The sequence below is a fragment of the Xiphophorus couchianus genome, chromosome 5, assembly GCF_001444195.1.
Source record: "Xiphophorus couchianus chromosome 5, X_couchianus-1.0, whole genome shotgun sequence".
NCBI classification, from domain to species: Eukaryota; Metazoa; Chordata; class Actinopteri; order Cyprinodontiformes; family Poeciliidae; genus Xiphophorus; species Xiphophorus couchianus.
Genome location: NC_040232.1, coordinates 25,057,536 through 25,079,689, shown reverse-complemented (window position 1 = coordinate 25,079,689; position 22,154 = coordinate 25,057,536). Strand labels below are relative to the sequence as shown.

Here is a 22,154-nt window from a genome sequence, read left to right as displayed (position 1 = left end):
GTTCAGTGGGTGGACACACCCCACATTTCTTGTGTTGCATGTAATTTATGGTTGACCACCTAACTCACCATTTTTCAATTCAATTCAGTTTGTCTGTGCAGCGCCAATTCAAATCAAACGTCATTTTAGGTCAGTTACGCATACATTCCACTTGATCCTAGTTACCAAACATATCAATATGCTCACTTAATTATTAAAAGTAGCTTAAAGGGGCAGTATTATTCTAAACTGATTTTTTTTTTTAGCTTGACATTGTGTTAAAATGTTCAAAAACAAACCTGGAGTGTTGCTTTGATTCTTTCATGCATGTTTGAGAAATCCTTTAATCTCCGGTGGCAACCGTTCCGCTGTGCAAAACACCTGAGTGGACAAAGCTCCTCCTCCAGGAGATTCCTCCTCCCTCATGCCCTTTACAAAGCTCCTTCAGACTAGCCAGCAGCAATTCGCAAATACCTGGTGGAACCTGTGCATCTGCTCAGCTTATTACTGCTTCACAGTCCAGCGCTGATGATGAAAGGCGGAGTTAAAGGGTTAGTAGAGGAGTGACGCTGTGATGATTCTCTGAAGGCGGAGTGTCAGAAAGAGCAGGTGTTCTTAAAGAGAGAGAGGCACAATTTCAAGACTTTAAATTACAAATCTCTTTTAATCAATATTTGATATATTTAGCTTTTTTTTTAATAACAACTGAAGTTAACATACTTGAATGTGCTATATAATTGCAGTATGTGCCTGGAAAACACATAATGCTAAATAATACTAAAAGGTTTCCACCTAAGGAAGCCCAGCGGACTGCATGGAGTCAATAACTGGCATCATTCACTCCACTCTTCTGGCTGACAGACATTAACTGATTACAAATACGGATTAGTTTTGTACTAATTTTGACATTAGTGTCAAACATTTTGCTAATGTTGTGAAAATTGCAGTGTTTCTATTAAATAAGAAACGCGATTAGAATTTGCTGACATGATAAGCGCTACTTCCTGTCGTCTTCTTCATGGTTTGCGCCAGAAGCCACATCTGGTGGTGGATCATGTGACTTTGTGTGTGTTGCCAAAAAAATTGTTTCCATTGCAGTTTTGCAAAATCAACCAATTTCAAAATGGCCAAAAAAAACCCAAAACAAAACCTCCACCTCATCCTTCTATAAAAAAAAACTGAGTTTTTTTCAAAATTGCCCTGTTTCCATTAGGCAAATTTATTTTCAAAATGTCAAACTGCGCAGTTACATTGGTCGATGGAAACGCGGCCAGTGAGAACTTGTTAGGTGAACCTGCAGCCTTGTTCTGTGTCGACTACTTTCATCGCAAGGGTCCAGGCCTGAAGCACAGAAGTCAGCCTGGATCTTTGGCTGACTTACTTCACAGCAAGAAGGACAACACAGCAAGAAGCTGAAGTCTTAGCGAACCCGCAAGCGACACGGAAAAAAACGCGTGTAATGACGGCAGAGAGGAAGAGTCCGGCGTAAGCGACGGGGAGGCCGGAGACACACATCTGGCCCCGTTTGGAGCCGACACTTATCTCCCTGTAGTCTCTCCCCAGTCCGCCACTCCTAAATTTACACCTGCTCCCTCCGCTGCGTGTCTGACGGAGCTTCAGGGTGGTCGGCACACCTGACCGTCATTTCAGTGTTGGATGCCCACATCCGCGTCCACTTGGGTGGCGATCAGTGTGTGCACTTCCGGAGGCAATGGGACATGACCACACCCATGTCCTGTATGGGTGTGGTCCTTGTTGCTGCTCGTTGCTAATGAAACATACCTTTAGTTTTTAGGAGAACTGAGTCACTGGCCAATGAAAACACACACAAGTAAGTGCCTGTCAGAGACGGGACTGAGGTGAATCTGAATTGCTGAGTGTTTCCCGCGTCTTTCTGCCTGTTTTTTTTTTTAAATTATTTTTATTTAGCTTTCTTCTTTTAGTGTTCATTGTCACGTGGCCCGTACTCCATTTTGACCTTTCCTGACTCAGTGCACATCCTTCCACATGTTTGCTGCGAGTGAACCGAACGCAAGCCACACATTTTTAGATTTTTATTTCATTTTATTTTAAAGAAAAAATTTAAAACCATGTGTCACAACTATACTTTTATTTGTGTCTGTTCTAGCCTGTAGAATTCTTTTAAAAGATTGGACAAAATAGCTAAAACGTTCAGGGGGGTTGGATGCTTTAACTAGACCCTGAGGTTTGCAGAGTTGGAAATTTCACAGTTTGTATCAAAGCCCACAATGGAGCGAACTACATTGTCGACCGCCCGCCTCCTTTAAATTGCATTATAGCATAACCCAAGCTGAACTCAACCTCCGTCAACCATTGGCCGCCTTTCCGACAGCTGTTTCTTTGTGTTTTCCAAACTGTATTTTTCTTTCCTACTCAAGAAACTTTCTAACACACGCTTTACAACTCTTTTCGCCCTCGTGCCCAGCCCACATACAGAATCGCGGTGCCAAGTCGTTCGCGCGCGCACACACACGCACACACACACACACACACACACACACACACGCCCGCCGCACCGCCGAGAACCTCGCAGAGCTCTTGCTGCATGTGGCAAAACAAATGTCTGAATTAGCTGTGGCAGACTTTTCCTTGAAGTGAGCAGTTAATCATCGAGGGGATTTACAGGCGGCATGCGTCGGCTGATTTATGTCACGGGGAAAGAAGTGCTAAAAGAAAGAACACCGAGATCACAGGGCTGAAGTCATTTAGGCTGAAGATGGCTGTAAAAACTTCAAAAATCTCTGACGTTTCGGAATCGCCGTCAATCACAGCTGGCAAGGAATTATCAGAAAGCCGCATAAAGAAACTCAGTTGATACGAGTCAAATTGGAAGTGGCTCTCGTCCATCCGTCCATCCCGTTCTGCTCCCTTTTGGAGGTTCTCCTTTGACATGGTTGAGGCCTGTTGGTTCAGGTCGACTCTAGAAGCTTCTTGGCTGTTGGGACAGAAATCGGGTAGATCTAGCCAAATATTCTGACCCGGTTTGTTGAATTGGAGGAGGGAAAGGCAGAGCCTTGTCCATCTTGACAGGATGCCATGTTGAGGAGAACACAATGCTGTGTTCTAATGTGAAAGTCTGGGTTGTCCTGATGACTTCAGTTCACCCTGGTGAACCACTTTGTTCACAGAGAAGCTGAAACCAATGGTAGCTAGAGTTACCAATGGTAACTCCAATGGTACCATTCAGAATCAACTTTATTGGCAAAGATTGTGCGCACAATGACTTTTTACTTCACTTTCAGGGACTTGCAGCATACAAACACAAAAAAATAAACTTTAGAGGAAATAAAATAAAGTAGCAAATGTTGAATATATGTATCTGCAGGTATGTATGGCTGTTTTATATACAAGGAGAAGAAAAGAAAGAGACAAGTTGTTATGGTGTAGTACGCCTATTTTATTTCACAGTGGCGTAGCCGACTGCTGTAGCTGTATTGTGTTCATGGTGTTCATCAGACAGACTACCAGAGAGGGAAGAGACTCTCTGTAGTGACTGTGTTTGCAAGTACTGCTCTATAGGTAAAAGTCTAAACTGTTTGTGTCCAGGACGTGTGGGGTCTGCAGAGATGTTTGGGAAGTTTAGCCCTAACATTCCTAAAACTGTAGATATTCACCATGTTGGATTGCCTTGGCCCAATATCGCAGCGTGTGTGGTGTTGCACGTGACGCATCGCTGATCGGAAACTGTGGTGACAAAAACCTAAGGTGAGATTCTAAATACAGAAGACAAAGCACCAGAAAGTCCGATGAATATCAGAGATGTCAAATATTGTTTTTTTCTCTGTTAAGCATAGTCCATAAACTATCGCTCTTTCTTCTTCCCAGTCGGCCATGTTTGTTTACTCTGAGCTCACATTTGTGCAATTCTAAAAGAATAGTAAAGAAGCTGGTCCTCAACCAGATCACTGCATCCCAACACCAGAGTGCTAATCCCAAATTAGCAACAGTTTGACAATGTTAGACTGTTCCAGTTTTGGCCCCAATTAGTCGAGTGCCTCCCTATTACCTCTGGATCCCAACCCCAGAGAGCTAATCCCAAATTAGCTACCATACAGTCCTTGACTGTTTAAAAAATATCTCTACAGAGGGAGAACCCACACACAACCTGCATGCAGGATGCAAGATTTCTCATTTATTTCAGGAATTACAGCTTGTAAATATAGTGCCACAAATTCCCCCCGTCCCCCAAGTGGAGGATCGGTTTACAATCTATCGGCAAATCAGAAACAGCCGTGTCTCGGAAGATTCCACACCGCGTCACATTTAGTAACACCAAATAGAGATTGGGCCGACCACCTGTGGATCGGTAGACAACAGGAATCTGCAGCATTATGGTTTGGCTGCGGGGTGTGAAAGCAGCCAGTGAAATAACATCCTCTAGCACCGCACTATCATTTTGAAATGTTTTGCGAGATTTTTCATCCGCCTTCTGAATGTTAGTGAGAGAAAATCGGTTCAGTGTGTGGTGCATCGCTCCTGTCACGTGGCCTCACAGCACATCCAAACCTGTTATACCTAAGATTTTACTTTTTTATTGTCGTGTGAGATTTCTGAAGTTCTGAAAATCGGTCGACAGGTTTAGAATCTTGCCGCGTGAACCAGGCCTTTGTCACGGAGGTGAGGTTGTGCGCCACTGCCACCACCGAGCCAGTAAAAGTTAATCTGTTCACTTTGACCCAGAAATTAACTCAGCATGCAGTTTCAGTCCCACGACCCAGTCACCCTGTAGTGTTAAATCAATCCAGAACTGAATCGGTACAAATTTGACCGAAACCTACATTAGCAAAAGTTTTTAAGTGTAATTTTAAAAACTCTTATTAGTTGATTTGGAACAAAACAGCAAACCGAGAGGTCTACTGACGCAGTGCTCAGATTCATACCTTATCAGGGTTCTCCTATGTTCCAATTGACTTATTTTAGGCAAATTCAAGGTGCACCAAATCTTTTCCTCCACCGTAAGAGCTACTCTGAGTGCTCTCTCTCTCTCTTTTTCATAAATATCTCCACACCTCACTAATCCGCCCCGTCTCCGCCGACCCACAATTTAACTCCTCTGGCTTTATTTTGACAGCTGAATGAATCTCTCAGTGCCGATGTGTGCCAAACAGGCGGCCATTGATCTGACAGATCCGCTCTCCGCCTCACAGCGGCGTTAACACGGTCCGCATAATAAACACAGGTCAGATACTGTATAAACAGCAGCGAGACAGTTGGTTAAAGGTCCCGCTCAGCTCTACGTTCAATTTGTCACCCTTTTTTTTTTTTTTTTTTTTTTTTGTACAGTAAATATTTGGGTAAACTGGCTGTACCGTACCAGCTTTGAGAGACGGGAGTGTATGTGATGAAAGGCGGACTGAGGGTCACATGAGCGCTTTTCAATCTAATGTGGCAAGTGAACAGGCAGCCACAGTCCTGCTGAGAGATGGACTTGTGAAGACATGTCAGAGTAAGATGCTCTCTGCAGTGTTGAGGTTTTTTTTTTTCTTCTTTCACTGACAAATGTACGCCCACAATAAAAAAATAAAATAAAACTGGCTGGGTCATGAAATTCTTCTGCAGGATTTCAGAAGACGCAATGTTTTTAAAATGCGCGGTGAAGTGAAAGACTGAAATAAAAAAATAAACTGCAACTCTGCTTTGTTCGTACTCGGTTTAATGACATCACAAGAGGCACACAAATTGAGCCAATTAGCTGGCTTTAGTAAATTAGTTTCCGTGCACACTCAGCAGTCAGAAGTTGCTACAGAGGTGCCACATGGCTCACTGGTAGAGCAGGCACACCAAATATAGAAGTCGCAGCAGTCAGTGCAGTTCCTGGTTCAATTACTGGCATGGCACTGCAAAAACTACGGTAGTTTAGTTTCTAGTGTAAATATCTTTGTGCACTCGGGGAAAAGACTAAAATAACTTTCAAGGAACTTTTCAGCAAGATATAGGAGCTTGTTTTGATGAAAACTGGCAGACTATTTCACTTGTAACATTGGGGAAAATGTCTTGTTATAAGCAAAAAATAAAAAAAATCTGCCAGTGGAACAAGTAATTTTTCATCAATCATAAGGAATTATTGACTTGAAACAAGCTCCTAAATCTAAAGTTACTGGTAAGTTAGCCTTTCTCATTTCAAGTTCACTAAAGTGCACTGAGATATTTGCATTAGAAAGTAGACCAAAAATACTTGGTAGGATTTTATGTTACTAGCTAACATTTTCTGAATTCACCCCCCTCGCCGAGGCTCCCCAATACTATTGAATAAAGCTCTCTATTGTGGCTCAAACACCTTTTTAAAATGGTTAAAATGTTTATCTGGTTGTATAAACTTTGACAGAGTCCAGAGGGGAAATTTGTTTCACCGAAGCAACTTATCTCTTTGTTTTTTTTGCTGTTTTTTTTTTACTGCCAAGCATCCAGTTTGTTATCGTACGTCTTTCTCCAGGAATAATGTCGACGCTATGCGGTCTGCCTCAGATGCATGCATGGCTTATCTAAATTGTCCATTAAATAATTCTGTCTGCTTATTGAAATATCGGGTGCAGAACATTGGGACTCCAACTGGTCTTTAGTACGGCTCAGCTCAAAATAATCGCTGAAGACCTTTGTTAATAAAAAATCTGGCCATACCAACCCGCCGTGGTTCTCTCCACAAACTCCTTCCATGTGTCTCATTGTTGCCAAACGTTCCTGTAACCCATGCACTGTTCTAGCTTCTAATGCAAATATTTTTGCTTTAGCAGAATGTGCGATGTCTCCAGAAGCACGGTCACATGAAAGCTGTGGTTCTGGAAACCAGATTCAGTTTTCGTTGAGTAATTCTTTACAACAAAAATAGTAAAAACCATTTGAAACTCTGAGCATGCTACTGATTTGATAGGAGAGTCTCTCGTCTCTTGTGCACGGCCTTTTCAGTCTAAGAACACAAAGAAGATTATAAGTCAGCTCTTCTCAAATTGTTCAACAATGATGTCACCGCTGAATTTGGCTTGCTGTCCGTGTTTTATCTCTGGTTAAGAGCTTTAAGGAATTCCCACAGAGCAGAGATTTTCATTCGAAGATGGACACAGTAAGGAGACTCGGGTCAAAAGAACTGTCAGTTTGACAAAGTCAGCCATGTCTGTACCAGTCTGTCTGAATTTTGTTGAAACCATTTCAGATATGTGCATTTTTAATTTAGCTTTGGATTTGTCCTTTAAAACACGTGTGCCTCCATTCTCTAAGCTCCTTTCACACATCAAACCTTTTGTCATTTAGACACAAATGTCAATGTATTTAACCGGAATTTCATGGATCAGACCAGGGGTTTCCAACTCCAATTCTCAAGGGCCGAATTAGATATTCAAAACGGAACCAAGTTCTGCACGGACCCGGCGATAACCTATTTATTCGATTCAGGTGTCTTGAGCGAAGCAAACGTCTAAAATGGGAGAAACTGAACCCTCAGGGCTCAATAAGGACCAATACAAAGTAGCGCATTATTATTAATCTTGGCATAAATTATAAATATTGGAGCTCATTAGTGAATAAACAACATCACAAAGGAACACAGCAGACAAGTGAAGGAGGAAGTTGGTGAGAAGTTTTAAAAGAAGATAGATTTTATAACTCTAAACGATTTGTTTAAACGAGGCAGCATTATGTAAAATCAAGGTTTTTGAGCTTTACATCATGTTAGTATGTTGTTCCCTCATCAAAAACATACATGGAGGGTTGCCTTGATTCTTTCATTTATGTTTGAAAAATAATTTCACATGGCGACCATTCAGCGTTGCAAAAATACCTGGTTGGACCTAGCTCCGCCTTGTAGGATGAAGCTCCTCCTCAGTTGGTGCTGTGGTTTTTGAGCTTCCGAGTTTCCGCCTCACAGAGCACACACCTCCCTCGTGACTCCCACACGCAGCTCCTTCAGACTAGCCAGCAGCAATTGGCAAACACCTGGTGGAACTGCACATCTGCTGCGCTCATTATATGAGCTTCTTCTTGGAGAAATGTTGCTAAAGAGCTCATAGAGGAGCCATGTTGTGATGACTTCCTAAAGGCAGAGTGTAGGAAAGAGCCGGACTTACTTAGAGAGACAGAGACCCAGTTTTTCAAAGTACTAAATTATGAAGTCAGATTCCTTTTAAGTCGTGTTTGACATATATAGGATTTTTATGACAAATGAAGATAACATAGTTACTTGATTATGCTGTAAAATGATATTATGTGACTGGAAAACACGTCATACTGCTCCTTCAAGAAAATGCACATCTTAAAATTTTATCTTAAAATTGAAGTGTATCTTTAGCTTTAGCTATTTTTATTTTAAAAATCCAGTTAATTGACGTAAAAAACAAATTGAGACCTGCCTTGAAACCCCTGCAACTTTGACTACAGCAGCAGTTGGTTCTACATATGTTGGATCAGCGTATTTTGCCGTAACAACTAGGTTTTTCCTTTTTTTGGGACACAGTGTTGAATAAAAACGGCAAAAAAACACTGAAGGTTGCGGTTGTAATCTGCAAAAAATTGTGGAAAAAAAAGCCTCCAGGAGTACCAATCCATTCTCAAGGCGCTACATGAATCCTTCTTGCGCCGCTCCGTGTTCTCGCTGACCGCCTTTTTCATTGCTTCTTGCAATAAAAACATAAAATATCTTTCCACGTCGCAACCCCGAGACACCCAGCGCAGAGTTCATTAATCCCGGTCTCTCCTTCACCATGCGGGGAACAAGCAGAGCGCCTGTTGCACGTCGGATAGCTGGGAATACTATTTGAACGCTTGAGGTTTCCAGTGGTGATTGATGGGGTTATAATTTTTGCTCCTGTACAGTGATGGTTAGCGCGGCAGCCTCAAATCACACGCAGGGATTGACATTTAGGATCTCAGTCTTCTTTCTTCCTTAAACAGGGACCTAAATATAGGAGTGCTCCTTCACTTCACTGACCTCTCTGTGACACACAAAGGCCGTCTTATGTGTCTGCAACACAAACAGGCCAACGTTTCAGTGCCGACGTCTTCAGCATTGAGTTTTAAATGCACTTTAGTTCATTTAAATTTTTTATGGTTAGGAAATATTTTCTCCTTTATGCTCAGCCTGATAGTTTTAGAACCTCTTTAAAGCTGCAGTGTCACTTTTTTTTAGAATCTTTCTTTTTTTTTTCCATTTTCATTGAAACTCTCACCATGTCATGATAGTATAATATGAGACAGATAATTTGTGAAAAGATTGATCTCCTCCACATATTCCCTGAGCTGCTATTGCTGACTCTAGCCAAAAACAACCAGAGTCAGGAAGAGGGTCTTGGCACTGTCAATCAACTCGTGAACGTGCTGCTAAATGTGCTAATGGTGTAAAAACAGCTCGTTGTTACAGGAAAACCATTTATCTGCAGTCACTGGGGGCTATGCTAACTAGCGTTAGCATTCACGACAGGCTCTGCTGACAGGGAGAAGCTCTGTTGTAGCAGGGATTAAAGGGGAGTAGCGAAGAGTGGGTTGAGCAGCACGCACAGTGACATAATTGACAGCGCTAAGACACTTCCCGGTTCTGATTGGTTGTTGCTGGTTAGCCCTGGGAGAAAGCAGAGGAGCTAGATTTTTCCACAGATTATCCGCCTCATATTATACTGTCACGACATAGTAGCAGTTTCAACAAATTAGTAAAAAAAAAACAAAAAAACAATCTTTTAAAATAAAAGTATCACACTGCAGCTTTAAGAATCTGATTGAAAGCATAAAACCAGCCAAAGAGAAACGGCGGCTCCGTCTCTCGTCACCGTGAAAATGCGGTCAGACCATTTCGGAGGCCCTCTTCAAACAAACGTTTGCACTTAGCGTCGGCTGATGGCAAATCTGTTTCCTGTGCTGAGCGGGAGCCTCCACACAAAACATATATTTTGCAGATTATACAGCAGACGTTTCATCACACCAGCGAGGAGCACCTGGCAGTAGGAAGCAAAGCAGAGCCTCCGATTTGTTGCTGTTGTTGAGCTGAGGAAACAGATCTGCAGTGTGTTCCCACTTGAGGCGAAGCTGTTTAGACACACGGAGACAAACAAGAGAAGAAAAAAAAAAAGAAGGGATATTTATCTCTGAAGGACTCATCGAGGGGATCTGGCTGAAGGAGGTGTGATCATTTTCCAACATGCTGTCCGGACATCTCTGAGAAAGAAGGAGGAAAGTACGCAAAAAACGATTTTTTTGTTCCCTTGGCTCTGTGGATAAGGCCTTATTAGCTGGAAGGATGTTGTCTATAAAAATGAGCTGCATGCAGTTTTAAAATGATACCATCACCACAATTAAACACAATTCATTTAACTTTTCAAAATGAATAATAACGAAAAGATGATAGTCTCCCTTTCTGGAGCAAAAATATTTACTGTCTTTGTAAGGTAATTTTAGTAATATCCCCCAAAGACCAAATGGATAGCATTGTAAAAATAAAAAATCTGCTTGTTTTGCTTACAAATACACTTTATACACGCAGTCGACATTTAAATGCTCAATCTTGAGCACTTTTTTAAAAATGCATTTTTGTTTTAAAAAATAAAATAGAAATTTAATTCCATTTTATTCCATTTCAGGTACATAGGGGTGATTGACAGCGCTAACACCCCCAAGCCCCCCACCCCACCGGCTCTGATCTCATACCATACTGTCACAGCATAGTGACAGTTTCAACAATATGTTTAAAAACAAAATTTAATTTGTCAAAGTGACATACTGCTTGGAACAGCCTTGAAACTACACATACTGTAGCACTCTTCACAAGATAATAAAATATAAAGTTCCATCTTGTTATCGTTACTTTATGCCTCCAACGTGCCGCTCGACAGACAAGTTGCAGAATGAAATTGTTTCTTCTTCCAGCCCCCTCGATAACTCTGGACTCAAACAGGGGGTCATTATGAGGGGCAATCAGTGAAAGGGCCCATTGATTTCGGTGGTGGGGGTGGAAGGTCATGCGTGGACTCAAAGGAGAAGCAGAGATCTTAAAGGAGTGAGAGCAGTCATGTACATTTGGAAGTATGGCTTGCTGGCTTTGAGTGTCCCCCAGGAGCCAAGCAAAAACATCCACCCACTTCCTCCGCTGCAGCTGAAGGTGCACCACAGGCCCAATGCCAGGCTGTGCATTTACTCTGTTGAGAGCTCAAACAAGAGTTAATACTTCAATCAAGAGTTTTTTATGATTTATTTTACATTATCTCCTCTGAAGTAGCAGCTTTTTCTTTCTTTCTTTACCTACAAAAAATGGTTGAAAATACGTGTAGCCTACGTATTTTGCCCTGTACCCGTATTTTATTTCTATTTTATTATAAAAGAATGTACAGATGCCCCTAATGGTCGAATCTCACTGCACTGGTTTGACATGATGGTCGATGCTTATGTCTGGAGATAAAAAGTAAAAAGGAAAAAAAAGAAAGAAAATTAATATAAAAAATAATTTCGAATCAAGGGCGTATCGCGTGACAAGATGCAAGAAACCCAAAAGGTACATTTCACCCTCCGAACTGGGAAGAATGTACAGATGGAAAATAACAAAAAAAAGGTTACTATTAAGAAATTTAAGGAAAAAAAAAAAACTAAACTAAACAAAAACAATCTCACAGCAACACTAGAGGCAACACGGAGGGGAAATCAGGGAGATATTATAGAGACTCTGCTGATTTCGCCGATGTCTGAGAGAAAAAGCATAAACACTGTGGCGGGGGTCACTGGACTGGAAACGTGTGAGATGTGCAACAGCTGTGCAAGAACAATGACAAGAAAACAAAAGATTCCGACTAAATACATGACATATTGATCTTAGACCCTTACATGTGTCTTGTAAAATAAACACGTTTCCACCACAGCTTACTATTGTTGACGCGAAGAGCGGCCATGTTGAAACACACAGTTGGCCTTACGAGTCGTAACTGGGGTGTAGTTGCAGTTGCTCCCACTCTCCCGGAAGGAAGTCTGATTTTGTCTAATCGTTCCAGTTCATCTTTGCAACTCGACTACAACTGGAACGCACCATTATTTGCGAGAGTGAGGCGCCTGTGGGATAGAAAGAGAGACAGAGAGAGAGATTAAGCTACAATGTCATCTTTCAAAGCAGACGTTTTGAAATTGATCCACTCTGGGTCCTGGTTTCAAAAGATCTTGACGTTCAACTTCCTCCACTTTGTGATGCAACATCCTCTAGCTATAGCACAGGCTGAGCTACATTAGCTAAAGTTGTAGCTTCTGTATGAAGTGACATCTCAATTTAATCTAATGAGTCATTTGAACAATCTTTCTACAGTTTATACTGACATGTCCCAATCCAGCCAGAAGCTATGGTTTCCTAGCTCCAAAGAGGCTAGCTGTAATTGCCTTTAATGAGCATGTTTGTGAGTCCATTACCATCGGCTACTGCACAGGAAGTTTGCTGCTGTCAGAGTGCAGCGAATGAGACGGTGCTAAGAGGAGAAAAAGCCCCACGTGTTTGTGTGCGATTCCATTCTCGGTAATTGTATTTGCCTTTGTCTGCTGCCTGCTTCTCTTCCGGGCCCAAAAAATCCCCAAGGGGGACAAAAGGAAAAACACTCACAGGGTCGGGGGAAAGTGGGGACAGCTGGGTATGTATGGATGTGAAATGTAAACTGAGGAAGTTTCATCCTGGAGATGCTGCATGTATGTTATTAACATGGCCTAACAGGTGGTTAGGTCTCCTGAACACCTGGTTTAATTGGTCTCATAAAATGTTAAGAGACCTTAAGAAGATGAGCTGCACGACTCTGCGTTATTGCTGTCACATTTACTTGATCACAATGTAGTCTGGATTTATATTTATCACAAAAGGATAGTTTAAAGGGGCAGTATTATGTATTTTCTAGGCACATAGTGCCATTGTATAGCACAATTAAGCAACTATGTTACTTTCAGTTGATATAAAAATGCTGCATATGTCAAATATGACTTATTAGAAATTTAACTTTGTAATTTAATGCCTTGAAAATGGGCCTCTGTCTCTTTAAAAACTCCTGCTCGCTCTAAAACTCCACCTTCAGAAAGTCATCACAACTCCACTATTAACCCTTTACCACTGAGAAGTAGCTCATGTAATGAGCTCAGCAGATGTTCAGTTCCATTAGGTGTCTGCTAAATGCTGGTGGCTAGTCTGAAGGAGCTGAGTGGGGGAGTGGTGTGGGAGGGCTCCGAGGAGGAGCTTCGTCCTCGAAGGCGGAGCTAGGTCCTCCCAGGCTTTTTGAACAGCTGAATGGCTGCCATGGGAGATTAAAGGATTTCTCAGACATGGATGAAAGAATCAAGGCAACACTCTAGGTATGTTTTTGATGAGGAATCTACATATTATGTCATTATTTAAAAGAGTCAAATTTATGTAAAACTGCCCCTTTAATCTGTAGAAGGTTTTACTCCATCCTTTGCATTTGTTAAAAAGTCTGTACAGTAGTGACGCTTTAAAACCATCCCATAGCTTATTCATTTTAGATGCATCGTCTTGTGATTCCTACAGGTTTTATGCAGGGGGCGGTCATACTTACATTGTGAAAAAAGAACTTCGATCTGATGCTAAAAGAAATCTAATTTGTCACACTTGCTGAACTTGACAGGCAGAATTAGCTCTATTTGCTTTGCGAATGTGGCACTGAGACATTGAGAGCAGATTGCAGGGGCATAAAATGAACAAAATGTGGAACGGACAAAGCTTTTTTTTTTTTTTTTTGGACTAAGAGCTTGTTATGTTTCCTGGAGCTGAGGATTATGTGGGGCTTCTGCTGCTTGTTCCTGCATTTTTCCAACTCAAGCTTAAAAAAAGGAAAAAAAACAACAACAAAGAAATGTAAAATTTATTGGTAATCATAATCACAGTTTCATAACCAGACCCTGCTCTTTCAGATTAACAATAAGCACTTCCCAACATCGCCGTCCGGGTGGAGGAGTGTGATGAGCTCCAGTTGGCGGGCTGATGGCGCGGCGTCCCAAGCTCTCTTGCATTCCTCATGCCATCCTCCTGCCAGCTGGCCCCCTGCCTGAAAAGCTCAGAAACAACTTCCCGTCCTCTTCGCACAGAAACAGACGGCAGACGTTAATCGTTCCGATTACTTATTTAAACACGCCGAGAAAGCGTGATAAACAAGCTGACTGAGAGGGATGCGGTTGTGTATGGAAGCACCTCGACTGGTCACGCTGATCAGAATCAAATGCTGAGCTGTTGCCAATTTCACTTTGTTTTTGTTTAAAAAAAAAATCTTTCCTGGCTTACATTTAGCTTGTTAATCAGACTAGAACTTTGCTTTTATCTAAATTACAAGAATTGGTGAATTGTATCAATTATGTACACTCTCAATAGAGTTGCAGTAGTCTTGGTTTCCTGCACTGCCAGTGGCTGATTTTGTCGTGTTTCGACTTTACAAAGTACACAAATTAGGAATAAGATTTCCTACTAATGTAGAAAAACTACGTTTGAGAAAATATCACACCACATTACTTATTCACTTGTCAGCAGCAAGACCTCAGACTTGAGAGACTTCTTAACCCCAGATTGAATCTGATTCAACTTTATAGATGCTTGTTCACGGAGCATTTTTAATTAGTTGTACCCTTTGAACTTTTTAATGTTTCGCTGCATTACAGCCACAAACTTTCATGCATCTTACTTGGATTTTATTTGACATCCCCAATACAAAGTGGTCGCATAGACGCGAAAGAGGGCGAAGGTTACTGAAAGAAATTAGCTACGGTTACAGCTGCAAGTATTTAGGGGTTTGCCGCCACCAACTTTGCACCCCAAGAGATTGCTCACGTCAGTTTAAATAGAGAAAGTGGAATGCCAACTTTCATGTCTTCCCACGTGGACTTTTACTAGGCCACTTTCGCTCTGGCAGTTCATTTCTGGTTGTTCTCCTGGCAGAAGGTAAACCCTCAGCCGTAGTTGCTTTCTAGCCTCTAGTTAAATCACACTCAGGTGGACTCCACTAATTATGCGACTTCTGAACTCATTTAATTAAACTTAATTTTATTTAGGAGTATCAGACTGATTGGGGTTGGTTCAAATACACAAATCTTTCAGAGTAAAAAAAATGTAAAAAGAAAAAATTGAAAAGCATTTCATTTAATCTTCTGCTTAACAGTCATGCACTGGTGTATTTTGCTCCAACAGATACAATCCCATTAAAATACACTGAGGTTTGTTGTGTAAGTAGTACGAATACTTTCGTAACATCCAGATTTCTTTAGATTATCTCCAAGCATTTCGTTTTGGATTTTGGGACATAGTAGCATTATTTTGATTGTTGTCTATTTTTAGCCACTCTGTTGCAAAATGGCTGCAGTGTTTGGGTTCATTCTGGCCTGACACGGCTGAACCTCAGCTGGCAAACAGATGATCTCATATTTACCTCTGGATTACTTTGCAAAAGACGATCCGATCACACGACACGCTCAGATCCAGAATAGCAACTCTCCACCCCTGGATTCCCCCCTATCGTGACCGACTGTTGCTGTGAGGTGATCACGTTGAAACGCTGTGTTTGTTTAGATTTTATTTTATTTTCTAACTGTGAGAGTTATGAGCAAATATCTGTGTGAAGGACATTTTTCCTCATCTTCACAAGCCTGAGCCACAGTGTCGGGTTATTTAAACACAGAAAAAGCTTTGTGTCGGCAAAACCACAAAAAGCAAAAACAGTACTCATTTTCCAACATGTACTTTCACAATCTTAATATGCAGCATGCTAACTGCAACCTCTGAAATCTGAACTCTTCAGTTTAGGGAGAGGGGGGCTAATGGAGACGTCCACTCTTGGAAAGATTGGAATCTGTTTTCAGTGTTTTCCATTCATGCTTCCCTCCTCCCCGCTGTAGAACAATCGATTCCAAATATTTCGAGAGTGGCCTCAAAACCCTTCCAAGACTGACCGACAACAATAATTGTGCTTCTAAAATCATTGCAGATGTATTCCTTCGTTGGCTGCCGTAGAGAAACGGCCTACCAAAGCGTGGTGCTATTGAAGGCGTGCACACCCTCGCTGCTGGTCAGTCAGTGCGCATTGTTTCCACAGTTTGAATGCATGAGGATTATATATTCAATAGCCAACCACAATATATATTTTTGTTGTTCATATAGGGTGGTGTATGCTGAATTTAAGACCAGATAACACTAGTAAATGTCTGCTTTGCTTTTTGATGGTCTGATAAGATAAGTTGCCTCAAGTATATAACTCTACATATCGGTTAGTTTTTCAAAGCATCTGCATTCCGAATGGTCATGTTGTATTTTATCCGGACTTTATGTCATTGAAACATGTCGTAACTTTGCACCAGCAGAAGCCAGACGCGTTAAATCATGACGTAAACAACGGCTCAAAATCTTTCATAATTATGAAATCATGAAAGAAGTCTGTGTCGCCGAAGTGCATCACGTCGCAGTCCCGCCCCTCGTGGCTCTGACCATACGTGCAAACAGATTTTTAAGTTGATTAAGGCCGTCGTGCGATCAACTGTGCTTCCTTTTTATTCACTTTCTTTGTGTTCTTATGATTTTGTGACAATACTGTTGGCTCTCATTGCTGACTAAATTTTAAAATCGATTCATGAACGGCTCCATCCATTATTCTGTAAATAGTGCGCTGAAGTGTGGTGTCAATGTTCTTCTTCTGAGAATGCAGGTCACTTCGGGGACGTAAACCGTTCATGCAGAAGTCTCACTGCAGTCGCGTTAGTAGTATGAAGGCGTAGGCGATAAAAAATATGACTGCAGCAAAATTGAGCATCAAGACCTGCTGTGTGGACGTAGCCTGGATTCTGTTGAAGACAACTCCAAGGCACAAAGTGAAACTCTAAAGTTGCAGAGAACAACATAACTGAATCCTATGCTACGCTATGAAAGTGCTCAGTCTGATAAAGATTCAAACTAAGTTCTCGGAGTAGCTCCACCTTACCGACCTACTTTCTGATGAAATCGCCTAATAAGTATCTGTCTAACCGGGCACGCCCATCAAGAATTGAAAGTTCATTCCCAGATGCTCAGCTGTTCCTGAAATGTCGGAAAAACTTCAAACTAAACATCACAGCAAAGTGTGTGGTGAACCTCGTCTCCATGCTGCACATCCTTCACCTCACACACAATACAAATTCAAAACGGTGGATGTATGCTTTCTAGGCTTGACTGGTTTCAACGTTCCTCTAATGTGCTTCATTTTTGCTTCTCAGTACCAATGTAATTCACTGATAAGACAGAAAACAGAGTGAAAACATACAGTTTTTAAATCATGTTGTGATTTCTAAAACCTTTGGCTAGATAAACATTTACTGTTTACACGACTAAATGTTTGTGCATCACAGACCCATTCAATAAATTAGGATATTATTGAAAAGTCCGTTTGTTTCTAGAACTTTGTCACTGAGTGAAACACATTACCGTATGTAGATTAACTGCACTACAGATGGACTTTATTTCTGTTAATTCTGATGATTTTCCGTTTATGCTCAATGAAAACATGATGCTTAAAATTAGAATGTTACATCAGACCAATAAAAAGGAATTGTCAATACAGAAATGTAGCCTTGACGAAAAGTATGCTTAATACCTGCTTAACGGTTGTCAGGTTTCAAAAGGTACTTTTAATCTCACAAATAAACCTAGTATTCTAATGAAATCTGTAGTTATAGTCTTTGGGAGCACCTGTGCTTATAAAAGTCCCTGTAAAGTCTACGTTCCCACCAAGAAGGGTGTGTTTGGCTAATCGGTAAGAGCCCAGAGAAACAAGAGTGGTTTCATAGAGGCCATTCAGGTTTATCCATTTGGCAGAAGAAGAAGTTTGATTTGAGGAAAAAAGCGGTCTGTGAGTTCACCCGCGGCCAAATGGATCCACTTCATGCGGAAACCATGTGAGACAACCAGGAATTTCCTCAAACGGCTTGGTCTCCGAGGGACCAGCATCATACCCGTCCTTCTTATTTCTCCCTTTTGCTTTTAATTTAGTATGTGGGATGCATCACTGAAATGTGTTCACAGACAGCAGCCTCCTGGTTCCGCACTATGATTCCTCCGCAGCGCGCTGTCTGGTTTTAATACAAGGCTGCCTGAGAGCAAGGAAACGAATCCCTGCTTGTTTTCATTCTTGTCAGCAGAGCACAGAGACATGTATCGGAATACTGAATTCGAGAATTTTAATATTTCCTTTGCAGCTTCAAATTGACAGGATGAGTAAAACATTAAAAAAAAATCACCATCCCAACTTTTTATACATCTTAGTAAAATAAAGTACTGTCACAGCATTTTTGTACATTCTTTAGCAATATACATTTTTTCAGGGGTACATGTTTTGTACATACTGTATGGGTCAATTGAGGTTTGACATGTCTGTAAAGGTCACCATTGGTTTGTCCTACACACTAGCATTCATTTACAGCTGAATATTTAGATATAATGTTTAATATATGCTAATAATCTTAAAAATACAGAATAATTTCCATTTCCGAAGGGAAATTCATACTCCTGTCCAGTTAGTTTTTAATTCCTTAAATTTCTGGAAATTTAAGGAAATAAACACACAAAACTTTAATCTTATGTTTTGCCACGCAATATAACGAAAACGTTGTTGTCAAGCAACATGCAGGATCTTCTAATTTATATCAAGAAAATGAAAGAAAAAAAACAACAGCCTAGAATAAGAACAGAGCTTCCGCCTTCTACCCTGCAGATATAGTAGCTTTATCAGAATGAATGATCGCTCACACCCTGCACACACGTGAAACCCCCAATGTGCAACGTCCAGAGTTCAAGTTCTCTTAACAATACACAAACTGGCGGTCAGACAAGTTTTTAGAGACTGTAAAATGATGTCAAAATAATCAAGACTAGTCAGGGAGCAAAAACTCAACATATCATCTGCTGAGTCCATGTGAGACTCTGCTCCCATGTAGGCAGATCATGCAGGTTCGAATAATCAGTCACCTCATCGTCACCACACACGTGGACCGAGGGTTCATGTAACATTTCTTTTCATGGCTAAATTGCCAGGCTCAGTGTTGCAACACAGTCCTACTGTAACTGTCCTTGGCTGCAGATATGACTTACGGTGTTGCAACCTCTGAAACTCTGTGTTTTAGAAACAAAAGCAGCGCCTCTTCCTGACCAGTACGGAAGAATTGCAAGAAGAAAACTCATTGTTGAAAGAAAGCCACAAGAAGTTACATTTGCGGTTCGCCGTGACAAAAGCAGACGGGACAGAATAAACATGTGGGAAAAGGTTGTATGGATAAAGTGGGAGATGCCGCATGGTGTGGAGATGCTGTTAAGAGTTAATGGGAAGATAGATTGGGACAAATAAAAGAAAATCTTGCAAGGAAACTTCCAAGAGGTTGCAAAAGATTTGAGACTGGCGTGGAGGTTTGAGCAGAACGACCTGAAGATTACAGCCAGAAGTGTAACAAAATGGGTTAAATTAAAGCATATTCATGCATTGAAGTGACGAATTCAAAGTTCAGAAATCAATCTAAAGAAAACATTAAAGGACTGATTTAAAATGCATTTTGTCTTCGCAAAGAATGGGAGAAAGAAAGACAGAAGAAGAAAGAATTAATTTAGGACCTGTGCTGCAAATTTGAATGGAACAGCAAATGTTCCACATTGAATGTGGTTTTAAATACAGTAACTTGTTGATTACAATAATGCATTTGTTTTTATTATGTTATTGGGCTGAAATAATTCAAACAATCCAAGGGTGCTTCGTGTGTAACCATTTAGTGCTAGTGATAGGCTCCTGTTGGGTCACCCCCACGCAGACAGGCACTTTGCTCATACCTTGACCTTTAGTGAGTTACACTGAAACAGCACCACTGATAAGGAGACTCCTGCTCTTCTTAAACCCCCGCTGGGGCGGACGTGCGACCAGAGCTGCTCGGCTGGACCTGCGCATCCACTTGTTGACTTCCCAACGGTTCAACCAGCGCGAGCGGCTCTATTTAAAGCGGCAGCAACATGGCACGCGGGCTTGTGAGACGAGAGTCGGTGGAAACGGAGATGCGCAAATCCGAAGACAAGGGGAAGACGTTCGTTTACACCAAGAAGAAGGGCTACGATGTCACCAGAAACCCCCACCTCAACAAGGTGGGTGTTCGTGGGAGTTGGTGGGAGTTCTCTGCTCGTTTCTTTGAACAACAAGCGTTGGCAAGTAAAGCTGCTGAGTTCAGGCGCCGTGGGAGATGCTAGCACTCGGAACGAAAACGTCAACTTATTTTAAGCTAACGCTACAAGCAAGAAAATGTTGTGTTTGTCTGTCATATCATTTTGTTTTGGTTTTAGAAAACCTTTAGAGGGTGAAGTTTCCCAAACAGTGAGTTGCTTCAGAACAACAAAATTTTGCTTTCTACTTAGCAACCGCACTGAAGTAAACCTTCAACGTCTTTAGTGTCTCCTACAATATGAATGACGTAATAAGTTCACCCATTACATAAGAAGCAACTACTAAACAAAAGGTTAGCGAATGTGGCGCATTTGTTTATAACTTTTAGATAGCTGGCATTTATACACAGTGCCCTGACGGAGCCCAGGGGCAGCCAGTGAACGTCGCATTAGCCAGGACGTTTGGGTATCAGCTTTAGACGCAGTTATATTTAGAATTTAAAGAGACCAAACGCTGCTTCCGTGCAGATAAACCTGCAATACTGCACCAAACACAGTAAAAGAGCAGCAATAATTCAATCAAAGAACACATAAAGGAGCATGATTCAGCATGTTGCATCTTGCCATGTTAAATAGCTTTTCCAAGATAGAAAAGTTACATAACCAGGCAGTGAATAATGTTGAGTAACTTCCTCAGACATGTCCGGCAGTGACTTAAATTGTTACTCCCGATTAAAAAAAAAAAAAAGAAGCCAGTTGGTGTTTGGACTTCGTAGCTTGCCCATTCATTCCTATATTTTACATCAATATTTCCTCAGTTTTTGTTTGTTTTGTCATTTGTATAGGAATGACAATGCACAATGGCTTATGTAAATAGGCCTAAATTAGCTACGTAGGCTGATTCTCATTTACAGTCTATGTGCCAGAGTGCCTGTAAGCTTTCCAGTGTTTTCTCTTGGCTTGGTGATGGTCTGGGCCCCCAGAGGTCCAATTGTGGCCAGGGGGCTTCTGTCCATGGTGCTGACTGACCTTCAAAACAGGCGCCGTCATTCTGACTCAGTCAAAGTGCTGTCCGATTTCTCCCTTATAAAAATTCTTCTTTTTTTTAAAAAAAAAAAATTTAATTATTTTACAATCTTTTTTTTTACTCTTTGAGGGGTTCTTTTTGTCACATATGTTCCTTTGATGAGAAAAAGGGCAACACGTATTTTAATTATTTGATTTATTCCAGAAGAAGTAAGCTGTAATATTAAAACACTGCACAGTACCTCACAAAAGTATACACACCCCTTGAAATCTTTTCCATATTACAATCAAAAACTTCAGCGTATTTTATTGGAATGCTTTTGTGTGTGTGTAAAGGAAGTGTCCAACACAGCATAGTGTAAAGTTGTGAAGTGGAAGGGAAATTATGGATGGTTTTCAAAAGTATTTTACAATTACGAATCTGAAAAATATTCTTCCCTGCCACTGTGGCTCAAAACACTCCCAAAAGCATGAATCTCCCACCGCCGTGGGTCAGAGTGGAGATCTTGAGGTTCAGGCTGATGTGTAATTGGGTCACTTTTGAGGACAGTGGGTTGCACTGGATTTTATTGAGGGGTACCAGAGTAAATAAAGGGGACTAACCACGCATCGTCTAATCTCTACTTCTCAGTTAAGCAACACATTGTGTTCTTAATACGACACACAGAAGCTTGTAGTTAGGCCATGAAGCAACCTGTTTCGCATAGTAAGGTGTTAAGAGTTGATAGAGGTGGACGTTGGTTTACTGCGGTTGTGTGAGATGTCAGGAGGGTTCTTGATAAGTCTGATAGTGGAGCTCCCGCAGGCCGTTATCTGTGGCGTGAGTGAGCTGGTGCAGAGTTGCTGATGACTGCTAATGGCTCCATCAGTGCTGCCCACCAGCACCACGTGTTTGTTTTACCGTATCGCAATATGGAGTTCAGTGACACGTGTGTGTACTCTGGTGGAAGATATGGCTCTAAATGCAAAAAACTGATTTGTCTGGATAAACATAGAGGTTCCACATTTTCATATGCTTTTAATAGTAAAACATAGAAGT

At 41.3% G+C, this 22,154-nt stretch overlaps 1 protein-coding gene and 1 long non-coding RNA gene across 2 annotated transcripts in view; one reads left to right on the top strand and one right to left on the bottom strand.

The window, feature by feature from the left end:
* Positions 1–11,643: 11,643 nt before the first annotated feature.
* On the bottom strand, positions 11,644–19,880 carry LOC114145164 (uncharacterized). The gene is made up of 3 exons (XR_003595623.1): positions 19,769–19,880; positions 11,831–12,012; positions 11,644–11,718 (listed from the first exon to the last, which is right to left on the bottom strand). It is a non-coding gene; the product is annotated as an uncharacterized LOC114145164 (long non-coding RNA).
* A 30-nt stretch (positions 19,881–19,910) lies between these two features.
* Positions 19,911–22,154, top strand: part of me1 (malic enzyme 1, NADP(+)-dependent, cytosolic) — an 89,232-nt gene continuing 86,988 nt past the window's right edge. Inside the window, exon 1 of the mRNA XM_028018604.1 lies at positions 19,911–20,074. Within this exon, the coding sequence (XP_027874405.1) occupies positions 19,946–20,074 (129 nt within the window). The 5' untranslated portion in view covers positions 19,911–19,945. The remainder of the gene's footprint in view (positions 20,075–22,154) is intronic.